Source organism: Geospiza fortis, unplaced genomic scaffold, assembly GCF_000277835.1.
Source record: "Geospiza fortis unplaced genomic scaffold, GeoFor_1.0 scaffold162, whole genome shotgun sequence".
NCBI classification, from domain to species: Eukaryota; Metazoa; Chordata; class Aves; order Passeriformes; family Thraupidae; genus Geospiza; species Geospiza fortis.
Window position 1 is genome coordinate 3021993 of NW_005054316.1, and position 22360 is coordinate 3044352.

The 22360-nt window shown below is 37.8% G+C and overlaps 1 protein-coding gene across 1 annotated transcript in view; it reads right to left on the bottom strand.

Moving 5' to 3' along the window:
* The window catches only part of MAP3K5 (mitogen-activated protein kinase kinase kinase 5), a 69708-nt gene that overhangs the window by 22480 nt on the left and 24868 nt on the right, over window positions 1-22360 (bottom strand). The window contains exons 8-14 of the mRNA XM_031056242.1: window positions 19891-20050; window positions 17688-17841; window positions 15281-15388; window positions 10102-10151; window positions 5981-6076; window positions 4487-4568; window positions 2888-3021 (exon numbers count right to left, since the gene is read on the bottom strand). Coding sequence (XP_030912102.1) covers window positions 2888-3021; window positions 4487-4568; window positions 5981-6076; window positions 10102-10151; window positions 15281-15388; window positions 17688-17841; window positions 19891-20050 — 784 coding nt within the window. The remainder of the gene's footprint in view (window positions 1-2887; window positions 3022-4486; window positions 4569-5980; window positions 6077-10101; window positions 10152-15280; window positions 15389-17687; window positions 17842-19890; window positions 20051-22360) is intronic.

The following is a 22360-nucleotide window of genomic DNA, read 5'->3' on the forward strand; positions in this document are numbered from 1 at the left end:
CTGTTACAGAAAATAATTATTTGGTTAATGAAAAGTATGATTATGCAACTCTGAGTCAGTTTACTAAAAACTAATTTGAGTTTTGTCTTACCTCTCTACATGATTATAAATATTCTGACTACATTGTTAGTCATACAGAAATGCAAAATCAAAGATTGTATTCCTGAATTCTGCTAATGAGATATTAATTCTGAACAGCAGCAGAAGGACCATTGTAATTCTTCTTCCTGAACTTTTAAACAGCACAGTTGAGACTTGAGCAACAAAATAATTTTGCAAATAAAGTAAAGCCATAAGAAAATTTTCCCTAGGATGAAGCACTTTTTGTTTTAGAACTTAATCACTAGAAGACTTTAAATGGTATGAACAAAAATTCCTAATCACCATCATCGAATGATTTGAGTTAGGGAGAGACCTTAAAGCTCCTACCCTCCTGACATGGGCAAGGATGTCTCCCACTGGACCAAGTTGCTCAAGGCTTTATCCAAGCTGGCCTTGTCAGTCACTCTTCCCTTATCTGCCACTGCTGTAACCCCGTCACAGAAGGCCACCAAATTTATTAGGTGTGATTTGCCCTTAGTGTTGCCATGTCTGCTGTCACCAATCATCTCATTATTTTCCATGTGCCTTAACACAGTTTTAAAGAGCACCTATTCCATATCACAATCAGCAGAGAGATGAAACCTTTATTAAGTTCCCTGGGTCTTCCTTATTCCCTTTTTGAAAACAGGGGGTTTATTTCCCATTTCCAGTCAGTGGGAACCCATGGATGCAACCCTTCAGGCCCCATGGACTTGTGCATATTCAGGTTCCTCAGATGGCCTCAAACCTGATCTACAGAGGGTGGTTTTAGATTCTCCCAATCCCTGCCCTTGCCTCCTGTGACTTGGGTGGTGTGGCTGGAGCAATTGTTGAAGACTCAGCCTTCTAATGTCCTGGATAACCAGATCTCCTTTTTCTTCCTGGAGAAGGTCCACATGTTCCTAGCCTTCCTTTTATCACCATGTACTTAGAGAAGCTTTTCATTATGCCCTTGACATCCCTGGCAAGATTTAATTCTCTTAGGTACTTTTGCTTTCCTAACCTGATCCCTGGCTGCTCAGACAATATCCAATTTCTCTGCATTCCTCCCAGGCTATATGTCCTTGCTTCCACTCTTTGTAGGCTTCCTTTTTATGTCTGAGTTTTCCAGGAGATGCTTGTTCCTTCAAGCAGCTGTCCTGGCTTTTTTTCCTGATATCCTCTTTGTTGGAATGGAGAATGTGTCTCTGTAGTCTAACATTTCCTGATAAGTATATTATTCAATGTTTTATTCAACATATAGCAAAATTGAAGACTCACTGTTTTTTGCATAGAAATATTTTAATTTCCAGCCTTGCCTGACTCAGAACTTAAATATTTTTTACAAATCCAAAAGGTGGTAATTCTTACTTATAAAATAATACTGATTAACTTCAGAGATTGTTTTCTTTCTATAGACTTCTTTCAAAGTGTGAAAAGATCAGGTTACAATTAAACAGAAATGAATTAATAAACTTTTCTTACTTTGCTATTAAAATAATAATACTTGAAATTCTTTCTGGAAGCCTCTAAACATTTAGATGAAAGACTAACAGCTTCCTAATAATTTTCTTTTGTGGTACCCTTCGCACACTGAACCTGAAACCTTTTCTGTTGAAAATTCTTTTAAAATGTGTATTTGAGAAGAAAAATCTGGATTTTTTTCCTTTGAAGTAGTTACAGCTGTATTCAGGCTATCTTTCTATTAATTCCAGTTGTTACAAGCAAATTTCTTCTAACATACACAAAACTTGTTACTATTTTGAGTCAACAGATTGTTTTATGTAATAAGGCCATACTTTCTGGGAAATCATAACATATATTGAAGTTCAATTTGGAATAACAATATACAGGATGGAAATATTCCCCTCTCCATAATCTAAATTCTAGTACCTTTAAAAGATTATGAGAATGGAGAAATTGTTAGATCACATATCCATTTGACCAGCCAATCTATAAATGAGTTCCAAAAGATTAAGTGTTAATTTTTAAACATCAAAGGAAAAAATAAGTCAGAACAGAATAACCAAAAAGACAGACCCATGAAGAAGAAACTGAGCTAATCTTGACAGTTTAATACAATCAGTTTCACTTGGAAACTCTTTAGATTTCATATCACTTTTATCACAATATTTGTGGAAATCTGCATATGCAAAATAGCATAAGACTATGAAGACTGGAAGACTTCAGATACACAAATACTAAGGACATTAGGCGGCTGGTCCTTATATGGAAAACTTTATACAGGAGAGAGGGTTACAAATACATAGAGACACTCAGCATTAAAAAGAAATTAACAGAGAGATTATTCCATATGATTTATTCTAATGTTGGAGATTATTCCATATGATTTATTCTAATGTTGAGGCTTCAAAATATTTGGTGGAAAAACAAGAAAGAAAAATGTCTTTATCAACAATTCAGGCCCAGAATTTTAAAGGACTGCACAAATAATGAATTTCAATAGGTCTTTTATAAGGACATGCCAGAGTATGTCTAGGTAGATAGGGCTCATGACCAGGTGTTTGAAGTAATATTCTGCACTTCAGTGGGTTTGGTTTTTTTTTTGTTTAGTTTTATTTTGTTTCAAAGAAAAAACACTAGTACCAAACCCAGCAAACATCTAAATTCTCAATTGTGATCACAATCTACTCCACAACTTGGAAACATTTAATTACAAAGAAAGGGAACACTACTATATACTGCAGACAGGTAATTTATTGGCAGCTTTGTAGAAGAGGCACTCTTTGATCAGCAAATTAATTGAACACATTAACAATGAAATCATGTAATGCCCAAAATTTGGAATTAGCCAGAGTTACTGTACCTGCTGTCTCTCTCTGGGATTTCTTTAATTGCAATTCTGACTTGATTGCTCAGATCTCGTCCTGCATACACAATGCCGTAGGTTCCTTTTCCCAGAATGACGCGCTCACCATTCTCATCATACTCATAATCATACTGCAGAGCAAACAACAACAGCAACATCAAAGGGAGCAGAAGGATAACACTTATTCCACCTGACCCTGTGGTGGGGTGGATCATAACTAAGATCATAACTAAGGCATCCCAGATGCTAGTAGCATTCTGCAGAACACAGAGGATGGATTAAAAAAAACACTTTAAGATGACGACTGGGATGCTGTGCAGACACACCGATGTTTCCCCAGTGGCTTCTGAGGTAGCTTTTTCAAGGAAGAGCTGAGCTGGGCTATACCCAGTCTGTGCAGTTCCCAATCGTGTCCCAGAGAGCAGGGCCCGCAGCTCTGCCAGCAGGAGCTGTACAAGCAGAGCCGACAACAGAGGGCACTCACTCTGCGCCAGACGGAGAGCCTGCTCCTGCTCGGGCACAGGGAGCAAGGCAGGACACGCTTCACTCCTCCCAGGGGCTCTCCTGACCTCCCCACGGCTTCCAAAACCAGCACAGCCTCAATCCTGACACTGCCCGGTCTGCCAGCAGCCTGTGCCAATGCAGGTTAGTCAGCACTGCAGCACATTAAGCGTGGTTTCAGCTGAGTTTGAATTTCAAAGAGTCTAAGGCCAGCCCCAAAACATTTGTTAGAGAGATTACCAATGTGTCCTCTTGTGTAACATAGACACAGAATTTCACAAGCTCACTCCTGTGCTAAACCCAGTAGCTTAGGCTTAGTTAAAGTATTTTTTATTTTCTTCCATATAAAGACAGCTATCTTTTTAATAAAAGAAAGAACCCACTACTTCTTCTAGTAGTTTCTTTCAACAATGAATTATTCTCATGGTAGTCATGCCTCTTAATTCATTTTTTTTGTTGTCATTATTAAATTACATTTTTATTCAACAGATTAAAGAGACCATTAGCACACTGCTATTTTTCCTACAAAAATACTTATCCACTGTAATGAAATCACCCACTGCTTTTCTTTTTGCTAAAATAAACAAACAGGCACCCTAAGGTTGTCAACAGAGGCTCTTTTTCTCTGCCACAAGTCACCCCAGTGGTTTCCCTGTGTTCAATCTCCGATTTCAGAGAGAGAGTGTTATAAAATGTGTTATAAAATGCCAGCATCAAAACGGGGACAGAGGACTGTCTGTATTCATCACACAGCACCGACTCTCTCAGTTAGTTATGGATGTCTCTAGAGCTTCAAGACACCAGATTTTCATGTCATAGGACAGGGGCTTAGGTATTCTATTCTGCTCCCTGCTTAAACAAAGAAGGGAGAAGGCTTAAACACCTTAAGAGCTGCATTGCACCCAATAGCCCGGTACTCCCTCTCCAGCTATGTGTGTGTTCAGATAAAACTCCAGGTGAGAACACAGTGTAAACCATAACTTCACTAATTAACTTCATTGATCTCTAAAAAATGAATGAATAATTTACTTCAGTGAAGTGCTAGACTAGAAGCCCATGATTTTGTATGTTGAGAGAAAATAAAAATACAAATACCTCTAGAGAGTCTCCATCACATTCCCCTTCCTCTGTAGTCTTCCCCATTTCTTCTGTGATACTGTTCACCATGTCAAAAAATCTGTACCAAAAATAAAAAGGAGAGGAAAAAAGCAAACACACACTTGAGACCGTAACTTGAGACAGTATAGGAACAAAGTAATGAAGGGATCAAGAGAGGAATTAAGTACAGTAATTATTATTTTATATGACTACATATTATGTAATAACGATGTATATATAAGTATAATTTATACAGCCAGTATAAATTCAGTATTCAAGTTTGCATATCAGAAGAAAAATTTTGTTTACATGGTTATTTAGCCATCAAAATCTGATGTTTTTCTACTCCTTTTGCATGTGCAAAAAAAATCCATGATATCTGAAATTATCAGTGGAATTAGTATTTCAAAATACACAGCTCAGTTGAAATGCTTATCATATACCACATTTCTTTATGTCCACTGAAAGCACTGAAGCATCATGAGAAGTGCCAGGAGGTTTTGCTACATTTGGAAGAGCTTTTGTAGTGTAGGAATTCTAGCTTCAAGTTTTTCCTTGAATGGAAAGGATGTCTATTTCATAACCTTTCATTTAAAAAAATACTATTATAAATTCTACTCTTTCGAAAGAAGGCAAGTACAAAAACCATGTCATGCTAAGGTATTGCTTACTCATCTCTTCAGAAGAGTTCAGATGTGAAGGGGAATGAACATGGTGAAAGAGCCTATATGAACTGGAATGGATGAAGGACAAGTTACAGATTGGGCTTTGAGGTGGATCCAGTCATTAACAGAGAGCGCTGCAGCGCTTTTAGGCAAATTTGCAGCCATTTTAGCACAAAAAGATGTGAAATTTCCTTTGGGAATGCTTCCAGGATCAATTCAACACCACAGCCTCAAGCTTATGGAACAGAAACACGGCTTAGAGAAACTGAGACACCCCTAATTTTGGGCAACAAAGCTTTGCCAAATTTCCTGCAGGGACAGAAGTAAAATCTTACTTATGTAAACATACGCTAATATAAAGGAAATCAAGTGTGCTGGTTTTTAATTGTAAGTAAAACTGTATTTACAGTTACACGGAAATCTTGACCAGACTTGACTGTTACTCCAAATGTTCCCACTTCAATAAGTCCTTCAAAGTTTAGGATGCTTTGGTGAACTGGGGGGCACACGCTTCTAGTAAGCTGTAATATGATAAGTATTACAAAACTAATCCCAGAAAGGTGTGTGTAAAAAATAATTAGATTTATAATTGTATTTGCTTCTAATGTTTGCCTGAGCTTATTCTTTGACCCTTCATACATCAGATCTCCAGTGTATTAAGGTACACAGGGTGCTGTGCATTAAGCTTTCACACAAAAGACACTGATCACTGAGGACGCTCAGATCAACTTTCACCATAGTTCTGAAACAGTCAGTCCCTGTTCAGCATGCAGGGATCTACCCCATCACACAGGCCATGGCTTTTTGAAATAACACCGTGACCCACCTTCTACAATGAAGTTCTGTGCAGAAATAGATTTGAAAGTCATCCGAGTTGTGCAGCACGTACAAGAAACAGCATCGTTCTTCAAACTTTGAAATGCTGAAAGAACGGCCAAGAAAGTTATTGAAAGATGCATTTAGACTTCTACCAGCTTTGTCAAACCGTACAGATCAACCCATTTAACATGGGAAAGCACCAGATTAAATCTGAGAATCCATAGCTTTTCTTTATTGTAAAATCACTCTTTTGTATCTCCAAAGTTCACATTTTGATGTTTGCTATCATTCAGCTTGCCCCATTAGTCTACACATTGCCCAACAAATAGTAGGAGCAGAGAAATTCATAGGAATACTTTGATTGACCTGTGACATTTTTGTCTTCAGTACATTTAGGTAAGGCCCTTAATTTTAACTCCTGCAACCAGAACGAAACATCCTTTCTGGATCATATTAGAAAGTTAGACTTTGAACTGAAAAAAGAGTTCTTTGTGCTTTAGACATCAGCCATAGCTCAATCTTGAACACAAAATTTTCTACTCAGCTCCTTGTTAATTGGTACCTTGATAGCAAGTTGGAAAAGTGTTTTTAAATTAAGTCAGCATCTAAATATGAGGTGAATTACTTTATTACACTTGCCCGCTCACATCTTCCTTCAGTTTTGGTTTTATCTGCTATAACTGCAGAGCAAAGATAAAAGAGGAGGCACACATGCCATTTTCTTATGGATGCATGAATGTCTCAGTGCAAAAACAGAAGAGGTACAAACTCTTGTACAGTTGCCAGTTTTCCACCCCAAGTAGGCGGCAGTTCGTGCAAAGATATTCATTCACCAGAACTGTTTTATATGCATGTCATTACTCTGCTCCTTATAGAAAATATTAAATGTAATTTGAAATAGCTCTTTTTGTAACTTTGTTACATATTGAGTGCCAGCTGTCAAGCTGATGCAGTAGAATTGATTCTCACTATATTGGAAAAGGACGAAGGGAAATGGCTAGAGGTGTTACAAGAGAAAATAATGCAGTATTTGAGAAACCAAGACAAATTAAGTCTCCTTATTAAGCTTATTAATATACTGGAAAAAATCCATAGTCCTAGTGAAATCAATCTATTTTAGATGGATCAAGACAGCCATCATGTTACTACTTAATTTGTAGCACAATAAAGTAGAATTATGCATTATGTTGTGCCAAAGGATTGATGATTTGATTAATGTAACAGGGTGATTTTTTTTAAGTATCAGGAAATACTTGGAATTTTGAGCCTTTAATAGGTCTTTAAGATTGTCTGATCCTTGCTCTCCTTCATGGTTGCTCTATTGTAAAACCCTCTCAGTTTTGATGAACAAATGACTCTTTAGACAAGCTGGGGTGTCTGCCCTTCATAAAGCTTATGAAAAGAGAGAGCTTCATTGTAAGAATATTTGTCTCTGGGTGTGGTGACTCATTTATTTTTACGTTAGGAAAATTCATAAATGCTAACTAGTGTACACATTTAGGGAGGCAGTCACTGTCCTGAGCTTATAAACTAACTTCTAATTCAAGCTTTTCAAGCATATAAGTAAACTCTCTAGAATTGGAGTAACTGATATTAATAGAATTACTCATTCAATTTCCATGTGCATTGAAACATTTGACTGACTAAATTGTTAGCTGAAACCTGACATGCCCAGAAACCACTGACAAACACAGCAGTGAATAAAAGGGTAAGAATGTGGAGTGTACACATAGGCCAGGGAAATTCATAAATATTTAAGACCTTTAAGTGAGGGCTTACATTGCTTATACGTTGCTTTCCTCCCTGGGGGGGAAAAAAAAAGCTAAAAAAAAAAGGCTAAACTAGAAAAAGGAAGACTAAAAATCACCTTAATTATAAAAAGACACAGGATAATTTGCTCAGGAAATGCCTCACTCTGACAGTGCCCAAGCAGATGTGGTACATCTGCGACAGCAGAACTGGGGCTGAATTTGCTAAACTCCACAAACAAATAGGGAAGCAAGTGCAGCACGGCCTTGAGCCCAGCTCATGTGCATCCAGAACTCCCCTTAGTCAATAAGAAATACTGCAAATGCTGTAACTACAGATTACTAGTACTTCAGAAGAAGCAGCAGATTCAACAGGTGAACAGTGGCAGGAATTGCAGAAAAGGAGATGTGTGGAACTTCAGTGTGTTTTCTAGAAGTCTAGCAGTACAGGCACCTCTTGTAATTAAGTAGCCTGATGAGATTCAAAGCTCCAAGAACTTGGGATGGAAAACAAATATCCTTGTCTCAAGCTTGTCTAAGTTCTTGAGCTACAAAAGAAACCGGATGCAGACCTCTGAAGCACACTCCCACAGAAACAACACGAGTAGTGGTTATTTCATAATCCAGAACTTCTCCTGAACAGTGAGTAAAAGCCAACTTGTAGTCTAGCAAACTTCAGACAGCCACTTAATCTTCCACTGGAAAAATAAATTTCCTACCTTCTTGCTCATATGCTGTAAGCTCTGCAGAAGAGTAGGAACTTTGCTTGACAACCTAAGATGCAAAGTACCTTGAAGAAACAGCCATGTTCCAAAAGCTCTGATAAATCCTTTAAAGAATAACAGCAGTTTTTGGGCTGATTCAATAAAAACCACTTGTATTTAAGAGGTCAAGAGGGCATATGGCAGAAGCAGAGGTATTTACATTGGCATACATACCACTAATCGATGAGTTTCTTACTCCAAAGCCAACTCCTATGACTTCCCGCATACAGAGTGTGATTTAGCACTGTTCTGCTCAGGGAGTTCTACATACATTCCAAGTTGTTTTGCAGCTCTTGAGAGCTGAACCCTACCACTTGTGAAACAAAATGCTGATTATGCTGGCTGTTACACAGCATGCAGAAGAAGTGACCCTCTGTCACTGCAGGGCGGTATTTACCAAAAACCATTTCAAAGCCATTTCAAAGCCAGGTGTCTCTTCAGACCTGCTGTCTCCTTATGGAGTACCATAAATATTTATGGAGGTCTTTGTCATAAAAGCCTCCAAGATCATGCACAAAGACCTGCTTTGTACAGTAAGGCTGCATTTCTAAAGCTGACTCTTACTAGTCTAGAAGGGCTGAGAATCCTTATAAAGCTGGGAGCTGCCCCTTCCTAGACCGCTTTAAGTCTAGGAGCCTCAAAGTAGCCAAAAATAGTCTTGATACAAAAATAGATTAGAAGCAGGCCTAGTTCTGCAGGCTCACCCGCTCCAAACAATACTTGCCTTCATAAAAGTAGGAAAAATCCCTGTAGAACACTGAAAAATTAAGTTATCAGAAACTTGCATATATTTAAAAGAAGAAGAAAAAACCTCATTCAGCTTCATGCTTGCCTAAGATAAATATTTCCCCCTGCAGCTCCTCATGGAGGGAGCCAGAGAGTTCTCTAAGAATTCACAGTGACTCTTGGCTCATTGTAGAGTCATCTGAGTTGTTTTGGACATCTGTTCAGATGAACAGATTGGAAAATCAATTGAAAAATTAAATTATAATTCACAGTTTAAATAACCAAAGCAGGAGGTTGCACTAGAAACTGTACTGACCACAGCATGGCTTAATAAGGGGAAGGAAAAACCAAAATGACAGTAAATAAATAAATAAATACTTTCTTTCCCTCTTTTTTTTTTAGAAGCACACAAAAACATTCTGTAGCCAAAACCCAAACCAGACTGAACTAAGCACATTGTTGCAATTTTTGCCTAAAATAAGCTGAATCCCACAGGATTGAATTTTCGTGCCTATGGATAGTTTAGTGTTTTTAAGTTACTTTTTGGAAGGAAAAAGAATCATCCATCTGTGCAAAAACGTCCTGCAGACATAGCAACAACTCTGTGTATGGAACAGTTATTATTAGAACAGAGCAATGACTATTTTAAAAATGTAAGTTTTCTGGACCTTTTTTATCTAATTACACTAAAAGGAAAGTGGAAAGTTGCAGGATGACAAATATAGATAAATCCTAGGGAAAAGAAAAAAGAGACTAAGGTGAAGAATAGATTGCAAGAGGTTACAGCAGTGTAAAATATCACTGTCACTCCAAGGTCCACAGCAGCAACATAATACAAAATTCATTCAATTACTCCTCTTATTTCAAAACAAAAAAGGGAAACAACTTACCTTACCCCCCTAATAGAAGCAGCGCAGAAGTTCCACTCATGGATACCTTTCTGTAACACACAGTAAAAAATAAATAAACAAACAAAATATTCCTCCTTTACATGAAAGGTCAGTAGGCATATCTTCTAGAATGAAACTCATGAGATGGAAGGGGAAACACTCAAATGACAACAGTCTATTTATTTATTATCTGTTAAAACCTATTTTTCAAGGCATTTTTTTCACCTGTAACGAGTTTGACATAAAAGGAATTTAGGTTATTTCTTCACTGTTTATGCTGCAAACACAATTTACTGCTTTAGAAAACATTCAAAAGAGCAGATCAGAAGAGATGCCAGTATACTCTTGTTCAGATACTGAACTTGTGATCACATGTGACACTCAGGAAAGGAGGGGGGAAAATATTCCACCTCTGAGAATAATGAGAGCTTGCTCTGCACAATCAATCCCCTAGTGTAGGGGAAGGCCAGGTGGAGAGAGCTACAAGTAGAAAGCCTAATGCAGGAGAGCAAAGTAGAAAACTCCTGAAAAGTAGAAATAATTGCTCAAATATGAAGGCAAAGTGTCCAAGGAAACAGAAAGGAGACTACTTCACTAGGAATCTAGAAGAGAGTGATGAAAATGCACCAAAACCCATAAGACCTGCTGGAGTCAAAACATGGCTGGAAGAAAGAAGCCACCTTATGAAATCACAAAAGGCCAGGCCTCATTTATTTTCAGGTCTTTTAAATTTACAGCTGTCACACTCAGCAGAACTGAGTTCTCTGTAGACAGTTATATTGCTCTATGTTTATGTTCTATTAAAACTTTACTGTAGCAAACAGAAGCCTTTTGTATCTTCTAAAGAAAACATTCTCTTTTCAGGAAAAGGTGGAATTACACCACCTCACAGCCTTGGCAACATTGGGATCTCATCACAATGAGCCCCATATTTGAAGAATCTTTCCTTTCTGCAGCTGAAATTCATTTGTCATTTTAGTGATCTGAGCAAGGGCATACTGTCAAACAGAAACATAATCAAATGCATTCCAAAAGAAGACTCAAAAATGTGTAGCATATAAAATGAATAGTGGAATATACAGAAGTCAGAACAGATACACCACTGAAATAGTTGCACAATGTGCAGAAAATGACAGTGGAAATTACTCTCCCAGCTATAACAGCTTTCTATGATGATTCCTACATTAATTTTTTCCTCCTCTGTAATTCTTTCCTTCCTGCTCACATCACATTAAATGTTGTGATGCTAATATGAAATGCCTAACACAATGGACCAAAAATACAAACAAACATCTTTCTTGATGCACAAGTTCCATAACTATTATAAGTGTAAAGGACAAAGCAGTAACTTCCATATCTCTTCAATGTTAAATGGGGTAAGGGTTTCTTTCAGGGGTAAAGGAACAGAAGAGTAGTCCAATATTAGAAAAAGCTGGATTTGCATCTTAAAGTGGAAGTACTAACTGATGCTAGTTATGACACATTTGTGAAATGTTGCCTGGTTCTCTCACATGAAGGAAGATCAACTCAATCCCTACGCTAATGAGGAGGGGTTTCTGAATATCCTTTTACAACTCCCTTCATATAAAAAATCTGCTAGTTTCCAATTTTCCATGCTTATAAACTCTCTTCAGACCTTAGCGATTGGTGTTGGTCCAATTCCCACTATTGGGAATAATCTAAAATCTAAATAAGTTAAAATATACGTCCTGAGCGGCAGAAATGCTCAAGAAACATAACAAGAAGCATTAGTATTGTTTTTCACCTGTCATCTATGTGAAATTAATCTCTTAGATCTTAATTATCACACAAAGTTCTCAAGGAATGAAATAACATAATAGTTATGTCCCTTCATGATCTTGCCAAGGTTTGAATATGTTGGAGTAAATATACGAGGCATGCTATCCAAATTCAGCATCTGTTCTTTGGTTAGGCAAAAAAATCATCAACTATCCAAAACAAAACTCAAAATGGATTCAGAAGCCAAAGCAAAACAGAGACAGGCTGTTCTATTTCAAACTTACAAACAGCACTGCTGCATTCCTCTAACCCCATGCGGGCAGGGCTGCTAAAATTAGGGAATTGCAAGGCGAATGTGCCTTCTACAAAGTAAAATGCTGTCTGATTTTTCAGTTGTTTATCTAAAACTCAGTATTATTAAAAACATAAATATTAAAATACATAGCTAAAAAGCAATAGAAAAGAAAGAAGCTACATTATTTATTCTGGTATTGACTGTTATTCGTCTATTTAATACAAAAGTGCCAGCTGCAGACTCCACTGAGTTTCAGTTTGGATGTGAAATGGAAATTCAGCTTCTTTGTGCATGAAAGGAAGTTCATACACTTTGTAACTCATAGATCTTATTCTTGGAGGACTAACTAAACTCTGGAAAACAAGTAGAACCATTAATTTATGTGCCAAAATGAACTAAAATCTGAAGCAGGAATTGCTAAAGCTCTGACAGACCTACGGTTGGTAGATTGAACTTGGACAGATGAAGACATTTCCAAGCCCAGCTGTCTAACACACCCTTACAGTAGAGATAGGTGGCGTTTGCTTTTTAATCAACCCCAAAAATGCTTGTTTTCAGGCTACTAAGGACCAAAGTATGAGTCTTCCTCTGTGCAGTAGACTGACAGATAATACATCCTTTTCCTTCACAAAATATCTTAGCAAAGACAAATATTATACTGGTTATATTCAGCTGAAAAGGAAGCTGGTGTCTCCAAATTCTTTTAGTCCCTTTTCTCCCTGTGAGGTTTCTGATGGATTCTAAGGACTCAGGCAAATTGCAACAGACTGGAATTGCACAGCTGAAGGTGTAACTATCAAAATGCCCATTGCATTCTTTCGATGGGTATGACGGCTCACAGGGTACAGACTATCAGTCAGACTCCTGGCTGCTCAATAAGCTCACCACAGTAAGGATTCTGGCCAGAGCAAAAGTACAAGGAGTTCACTTAATGTCTAATGCCAATGATTAAGACTAGGCCAGAAAAATAGGAAAATACTGTTCTGCAGAAAATACACTTGCCTGACATCAGGAAGGAGAAGAGGAAAACAGAAAGAAATGTTTAACATACTACCTATCTTCTGAACACCAAACAGGCCTAGACTAATACATTCAAATCCTTCTCCCAGACAGAGGATAACTGGGCAGTCAAATGACACAGCTATGAAAAAATGTCATTGCTGAATGTATCAAGCAAAATACCCCAGTAGCTAAATGATAAATGAATATACATTTTGGAATATGAGTGCACACACTCAAGGAAAGTTAACTCTAAGTAGAACATGGGAAGACACAGCAATGAGGTGCCATGTGAGGCCAGTACACCAAGCCTACTTGTTTGGCCTAAAACGAAACCTACACAAAATCCCCACAGTAAGAGATATTAGGATTCTCCTTAAAAATACTGTCAGGTAAACCTCGGAGAGAGAAAGGAAACTACTTAATATAAAGACTTTGTTAGCAAAAGGATAAATGTGTATGAAATGTCAACAAATTCAGACTGAAAACTAGAAGACTTAAGGTCTTTTCACTTCACCAGCAATATTCCACTCTTTGCTCTTCTACAGTTGCAGCGGAATTATCAAACCACTTTTCAGGATGATTGGTGAACTGTGAAACTTATACTAATATTCAGAAAGAGCTTGATCACTTTATGGGAAACATTATATGGGGAGAGTATCTGCAACAGAAGTGAACAGACCTCAACAGTCCAGAAAATTTCTTCTAGTCCTATGTTCCTTCTTACACTATAGTTAAGCCACTTAACAGAATGACAAGTTTTGTTTGGAGGTGAACCAAGTATACACACAAAAAATTCCACACAAAAAAAAAAAAAGGCATCTTCAAGTAGTCTCTAAATAGAATAAATTCTGAATACAGAAATACTTTCCAAACAGGTATTTTAGAATAGCAAGATTAAGTCTGTACTTCTGACAAATAATTACTTACTGTATGGTAAATTTTTATTTTGCCCAAGAACCGCACACATTTATTTTTTAAATTATTCTCAGAAGCTGAGCCTACTTCAAAAAACATCAGTCAGTATAAACCACGAATAAATAGAAATTTATTGGTCTAGGCAAACATTTCAGTTTGTTCTCTAAATATGCTTTTTCAGCTGCCATTTACATTTTCTCATGAACTCACAACAAAAAAATCTAAGCAGTAGAGTGTCAGTGTATTTTGTGTTGAAAAACCTTTCTCCTTTTACAGACTACTAGCAGGAAAGCTGAAGATTGGACTTGTTAGGTTAACAATTGGACCTGGTGATCATCTTGAAGGTCTTTTCCAACCTAAATGATTCTATGGTTACCTGAAAAACAGGTCTTCATTGTCCTATCCTGCAGGCAAACAAAATGCGGCCATGGAATAATGAACAGTGCTGGTTCTTACAAATCACAGTATCCCCGGTGTTCTGCCTCCAGCTGACTGAGTCTCTGCTCACTCCTCATATACTCCTTCATTTTCCCTTGCTGACTTCCTTCTCTAAGGTTCTATGACATCCTCCCTGTCATCCCTCTTGCCAACATTTTGCTTCCTAAACATCTCAGAATATTATAACCATTCTAGGTTTTCCTCTCCACTTCCATCTCTGGATCTTCTAAGCTTCTTTCCAAATATCTCTGGCTATCTCACACCTTGACGTACAGACTTCTCAGAATTTTCAGTTTCTAGAGCATCCATCTATCCTTCTGCCAAATACTTCTTTGGCATTTGATTGATTCTGCTCCCATTTTAACATACCAGTCTCTATTACTTTCATATTAAAGGAGTATTTATGGCAGCTGACATGTAAAACTGCAAGGGCAGGAAGAAGATAGTTCTGTAAGTATAAGTAATTTTATGCTACATTATTGGTATGATGGCATTAAATTGTAAATTACTTATGAAATCTTAAGCAACAGATTTGCTGTATATTATACAATGGCTTAAAACAACCTGAAAGAAAACGCAAGTTATTTTGAAAAATGATGGGAAACAAAAGATCCATTGAAAATCAGGTTTATCTTAAGCACAGCAGTATATCTCAGCATCTTCCAGTGTGTTACTAAAACACTTTTCTATGTTCCAGAATCATAATTAGATGCAACTGGTCTCATGCTACATGCCTTATGTACCATGCATACTTTTAAATTGTGAAAAAAGTTACAACTACAAACATACCTTGTCATCAGGGAGCACATGCCAGATGGATACCGTCTTCTCCTCGGCTTCACTGTTGATGGAGAGATATGAGGGCTGATAGATTTTTGTTGGTTCTAATATTAAAACCTTGCAGGAAAAAAAATTTCAAGAGTTAATGAAAAACTGATAGAACTTCAAAAGGTATTGAAAACTGTCAAAACTATTTCTTTAATCATACCATAGTAGGAAAAATAGGGAAATAATGAAATGCAAGATTTTAGGTACTGGGTACCTAAAATTTAGGTACTAGGTACTAGTCACACTAGTTTAGTACGGCTGCCAATAACTTAAGATTAAAAAAGAAAAAAAATCCGACTTTAATTTTTTTTTACATAAGACTATTATGTGTCCATCAGTAACATGTATCAATTTTGCAAATTATTTTTTTTAAAAATGTCAGGTTTTTCTGTCACAATTCAGTCTCTTACAATGCCACTCTAGAATGTCTATCTCCCATGTGGAGAAGGTTCATGGTACACCTTTATCATCTTTTGGTAGAAGCATATGTGGGTAAAGCAGACAACATCAAAGTAGAAAGTCTTGGAGAGAGCCATGGCTTAGAGTGAAATCTAAGCCATGTCTCCTCCTTCAGAGATGATAAGCACAGAGATACACTGGAAGCAGTGCAGGGCTAAATTCTGAAAAGTACCTATACATTTAACTCTGTAAATTATAAGCAGTGGGAATTAAAATGTGTAGCTTGGCGTCTCCAGACACCTACAATATGTAAAATCTGATTTAAGCCATTTCACAAACTGTGGTCTTTAACAAGTTGTCCATGCACTGTCATTTCTTCCTCTAAAGGCCAAAGTGATGACACTGATGCTACTGGATAAGACAGTAACTAACAGCTAAGCTAGTGCCCATGGACAGTGGAGCTCTTAGCTCAAACTCTCAGAATACACAGAACAATGCAAAACAAGGAAATATGAAAAATGCTTCTTTTAGAATAAATTAATTGCAATCTGGGGGAAGGGAGGGAAAAGAAAGTTGATAATTTCCATTTTGTTGATTTGTTGAACTGTCTGATTTTCATTCTGAACAGGCACAAATAGAATTTTTGTATTATGAGAAATCCCATATGTCTGCAACACCAGTGTTGTCAGTTCACAAAATCACAGAATAGACTGAGTTGGAAGGGATCCAGAAGGATCACTGGGTCCATACAGGGATGACTTTGGTTTTGTCAGCTCTACACTCCAACCAACTTCCTGTACAACACCATCAAACCAGATGGACATTGGGTTTATCTCTTGGCTCATGGTATTGCAGTGATCAGCTTTGGTTTGCATCTTAGTATTAATAAAAATTCAAACAATTTTATTTGGACAGTTTTATAAGTCAGAGCCTACTGTAAGTATGTAATTGAACTATTCCATTATCTAAAATCAAAAAGGATTATGCCTTGTCTTGTACAAAACCCAGAAGATTAAAAATATCTTTTGTTTCCTGGCAAAACTTTATACCTGTTGTCATCAGAAAAGGAAAACCAGGCTCTTTAGACAGTCTCATGTTGTTTTTACTTTACTGCCTGAAGCTCTTCCTGTTCAACACTGAAGTCTTCCTAACAGTTTATTAGCACATCGACACATGGAAGGTAAATGAACTGTACAAAACAACCTGTATCCACTTTAACTATATGGGAGGCAATAGAAATTGCTATTTAAGACAAAAAGCTGGTTTTACTGATGGTTAGCTGAAAGGAACACCCAAGACATTATTTCCTGGACATATACAGTTAGTATGTACAGAAAACATAGACTTATTTACAGTATACTTTCAGGATACTGTATACATGGTGCAGCACTGGGGCATCTAAAAAACTCAGCAAATTTTTTGTGGAAGAAATCAGAAATAAATATATACATACACACACTAATAGTGTAATGTTGTTGAAATGCATTTTCTAGTAGCTGGAACAATAGATTTCTGACTGGGATAATTTTTAACCTCTGAAAGGGCACAATCTTTATTGGCAGTAGAGTATACAAAGTCTGCTGAGCTAGAAAAAAGCCTGAAAATAATTTTTTTTTTCAAAACACCGTATAGTTACTATATAATCACCTGAAATACATTGTAAATGTTTGCTTTAAAAGTATACCCATTGGTAGCAAACAATAAATAGCAAAATTCTTTCTTGACTTTTTTCGTCATTACTTTTGTATGGAACATATTGTGCAATCCTGTTGTATTCACGTGCATTCAATTAAAATCAATCTAAGATTCAGACCAAATACATTTCTTCTGAACAAACAGTTAGTCTGGCCACCTAAAAAGAAGCAGTGCTTTGTGCTCATTTCCTTTACACCACAATTTGTTTTAAAAGAGCCCATCCCCAAAAACACTACCAAACAAGTCTCAGAGACCCAAAAAAACAGCCACTTACTGGAAATCGAACTACAGTCACATCTGTCTTTGTGGCTTCAACAAGGAAGTCCATCCAGAAGTCCACAAGTTCCTGTTTGGCTGTATGTTGCTCTGGGGTCAGTTTCTTAAAGTGCTGATATATCAAAATAGTCTCTACAATAGACTTCAGGTACCTGTGACCATCCAAACATACACAGGTATAATTTCAGTACAGTTTGTAAGCAGTAAGGTCTCTTTAAACACAACTGAAGTATTTGTCATTGCAACACCAAGGTTGCCAGCAACATTTCACTTCTCTAGGATTGCTTTTCATAATAACAGTTCCCAACTAGAATTGGAAACACAGCTGCTAAATGAGGCAACAGAAATATAAAAGAGTTCTGGAACACTCCTTCCTGCCCATACACCCGATACCATATACTGTCTTCTATCGTAAACCATGAAAAATTCATGAAAGAGCTAAATCCTCTGCCTAAGGACCAAGCTGATCCTATGTCCAAATTGTTCCAGTAGTGACCTACCTCAAATAAAAATTCAGGTGAAAAGTCCACTAGTTTAAGTATCCTGTCTCCTGTATTGTGTCTGCATAGGCAATTATTTAACATATTTCTAAAACATGATGCTTCTGGAACTGATTATCCTGCAAAGATGGCAACAGCTCTGTTAAGCACTCTTTTGGCATTGCTAGGCAAGGACAACTGGTGTGCTGAATGTTTCCCCTAAATGCAGTTTATCTCTCTCTCTGTTGTTCTATTTTCTGGGGCTGATTTATGGGGCTTCTTGGTACCATTGCTTTCTCTTGGCATTTTTGAAAAAAAAGGTTGTAAACATAATCTCACACAATTTTTATGAATACTACAGCAATGAGAAATACACACTAAAAGAGGATTTATCACTGCTATCACTTTATTACAGGCTATTAATGAAAACTTTTGTTTCACCCTCAGAGGGTCTTTAGTGAACATTTCCATATCTGTGCAATTTCCAATTATCCTGCTTATGCCATCAGAATAGCTGGCTTAAGGTACTGTGTCTACTCCTGACTGCACCAAGTGGGCCCTGCTATAAAGCAGGCAACAGACTGGGAAGGAATTGCTCACAGGAGAAATTCTTCACGAAGCACAAATGAGTAAGCTGTATTTTCAGAGTTTAATCCACAGACTTAAACCCCAAAGGCACTTGGGTACATAAAATTCTGACAATCAGGCATTCATAAACTCCAGAAAATTCTACCAGGAGGCTTCCAGAGCGTGCTATCCCGCTTCTTAGAAAAATAAACATATAGTAAAAATTGAAAACCTTGCAAATAAATACACTGTAAAAAGCATTTATGAAATATTTTGTCTGAAAATTAGAGTTTTTAATTTTGACAGTTTCTATGTTATGTCAATACAGAAGTTTAGCATTTCTGTATTTTAGCATCCCTCTGATCACCTTTATATACACCTCTGTATCCTTTATAAAAAGATAAGGATATATATGTTGTGATGTTCACTCTTAGAGTTAGCAGAGTGACAACTTTTGTAGTCAGAAAGGAATCTTGGTTCCCCCATCCAAGATAATCCCAGCCCTTAATGAGTAGGTGACTGGTCCTCAATTGCTGCCTATATTCACCATAGGTGCTGGCAACCTGCTGTCAGAGCACACATCTCTGGGCCTTTGCATAACAGAAGTTGAGTTTACAAGGTTGCCTTTAACCCTGGATTTATGGCCTTTCTATTAATTGGACTTTGATTTGCAGTCTTCTCAATCGCTACAAGATGCAGCTTGCACCACACAGCTCATTTGTACTCAATTCCTAAAACTGCTATGTGCATAACCTTAACAATATTTAAAGGTAGAGCCAGGCCTCTCTAGCTAAGCTGTCTTCGTTGCCCAAAACCTTCAGGCTGTTATAATTAAACTCAGAAGCCACTACCACTTTTCTTCAGCAGTTGCAAGCAACTCCTCCTTCCTCCTTTGCCCTCAGAAGAGCTTGAAGTCCACATTGAATCTGCCCTTCTCACACATCAAATTAAATCTCCATATCAGATCTACCCCTGAATAAAGGCAAAAGGGGAAGAGAGTCCCTTCTCTGGATAAAAGTACAGTGCAATAATACACACACAGTAAACAACACAAAACATATCTCCTGTCAGCTGAGTACAGTGCCTCATGTGAAAGCTGAGGGAGTCCAACGTCTTAAAACATAGGAATGTACATGGCCTTGTTTATCACCTTACCATGCTGGTGCCTTTAGTTTAAACAGCTTTTCTGAAGCCTGGATCACTCGTATATGATCATTAGCCAACATACTGGCCCCCAAGAAAGATCCCACTTCCCAATAGCTTTGCAGTTTCTCCAAGCTCCCCTTTTTACCAAGCAGGCTGCTGATCTTTACTCCTGTAGCAAAGAGAATAACAAGTCACAAGAATGTGTATTAATGCAATTTTAAAATAACCATCTCCCTTATTCAAAATCTTTTAATTGCTTACATGACTATACCCTTTCCATTTGAATAAAGTAAGATGGAAATCATACTTACCAGTTAATGTTATATGCCTTCCAAACCTTCTAATTGGTAGAAAATTCTTTTTTCCCCACCCCCTCTTCCTACAGGCTTCTCAAGAAAGGAATGTTAAGACATCACTGTCAGGACAAGGCCACAGTCAGATTACCTATGTTCTTGCATGGACCTCATCTGTAAAGGCAAATTGGGGCCTTAGGCTACACAACATAGCTGCAAAAACTTAACAGATGCTGAATAAGGCACCTATTATGTTTTTTTCTGCTTTGTTTTTTTAACTTACAAGCCCCAAGCCCCAAACTTACCTTTATAGACAAGGTCCCATGCAGAAGGAACAGATGATCCACTGGGCTTCTTCCAGCAGTGATGTTCTTTTAACTGCCGCAAGTCCTACCCCAATGAAAGACATCTATTAATATTCACAAGCCCCTCAGCAACTCAAGACTATGGCGAGCCTCAGGTTTTATTTTGACTTGCTAAGTTCGCTGAGAACTACAGGCTCCCCTGTGGCCTTCAGGAGGAGTTTTAGTTCATATGAGCTGCTACATATAGCTAACATGAGATAGGCTACACCATCCCTTGCAAAAAACCCCAATTTTCAGCTTACACAAGAAGCTGCTCCACCACTGTAGTGTTTTATTCACTTTTCCCACACTACTCCACTATGACAGTTTCCCTCCCACATCATCTTCTATTGTCCTTGATATTCAGGCTGAGTATTCACAAGAAATTTCAATGCAACTGTTGATCTTGTTTTTTTCCTTAACCTTCCCTGAGTAGCTAGCAGACTAAACTTCATGGCGGAAGCAGTAATAAATATTATCAAAATGGGTATCATTACATAAGCTACATTTCAGCCTACAAAGTTTATCTTGTTTTATCACATTGCTCACATTTTTATGACATCAATGTCAGGTGATAAAGGCTTTTAAAAATGCCATAGATGCTACAAAGTATCTCTGATCTGCCTGAGAAATGTCACCTCCATCAGCCACACAGAGTACCATGGTGACCATCTCTGCAAGGCTTTCAGCCAGTGTGCTACACACACTTACACTGTCAAAGAGACCACTTGAAGATGTACACCTCCACTAGTCAGTGCAGAATAGGGAAGGGGAATTTGTGTTGAAAGTGTTCAACTTTAGCTGGGTTCTAGAGAGCAAAACCTGAATGCTATCCAGAAAACACAGTAAATGGAAAAAATTAATCTCCCCCAGGACTTTAAAGTAACACTCCTCAGCACTATCTGCAAAGGCCAAAGGGCTCTACTAGAATATCTAAAACATTTGCATGCATTTGATAGCAACACACAATAAAAGACAGACACCTACTAACTTCCACAGGCTTTAAATGTGACTTCATCACAAGAGGTGTAAGGAACTGGTATCCCAAGGATACCTGCATCGTTTCTGTTGGACCTGCCTTTGTTGATAGCTGTACATAGGGCTAAAGTGAGGTACAAACGGAGTGTGTGGGTCTGATGAAGAGTACAACTCGCATGGGGAGGGACCCATATTACTGGCTGGCAGGGAGAGGGGTTTGTTGGGAGCGTAGGACTGGTGGCAGCAATCATTTTGAGCCCCAGCTCAGTAAGGGAGACTTATAGGAAGATAGGGCGAGAAAGGATGGATGTGTGGCAGTACCTCAGGACACCGAGTTTGGGAATCATTACTGCCACACAGCCTGGAGAAAACTGAAGTTTTACCCAAGTATTTTGTGAAGTGGATCCTATTACCTCAGAGAAGACAACATCACCCTCTCATCAAGTTCTTCTGAGAAAGGTGAGGTACTTGGTGCTATAACTCACTCTAGTTTGCTGACCATGCTCTGCAAAGCTCATCTGTAAAGTTACTCATCCCTGAAAGGCAAGTTACTTCTCTCTGAAATGTAATTGCTTGGTGATGACATTAGCAAGAGGTTCTAAAGACTATAACTTCAATTTAAAGAACTCGGGGCGGGGGGGCGGGGTGTGGTGGAAGGATTATTTGAAAACTTCCAAAGTGAACCTTCATGAATTTAATTCTGAGTTTATGGTCTCCTTCTATAATTTCTCTTTCCTAAGTTTATTTTTACTTCACCATCTTTAAAAGGTTCTTGAGAGTACAAGAAAATCCAGGCAAAGTCAAGACATTCTCTCCTTCCATGATAAACTTGGCATTCATAAGGGGAGTGAAAAAAGCAGCAGG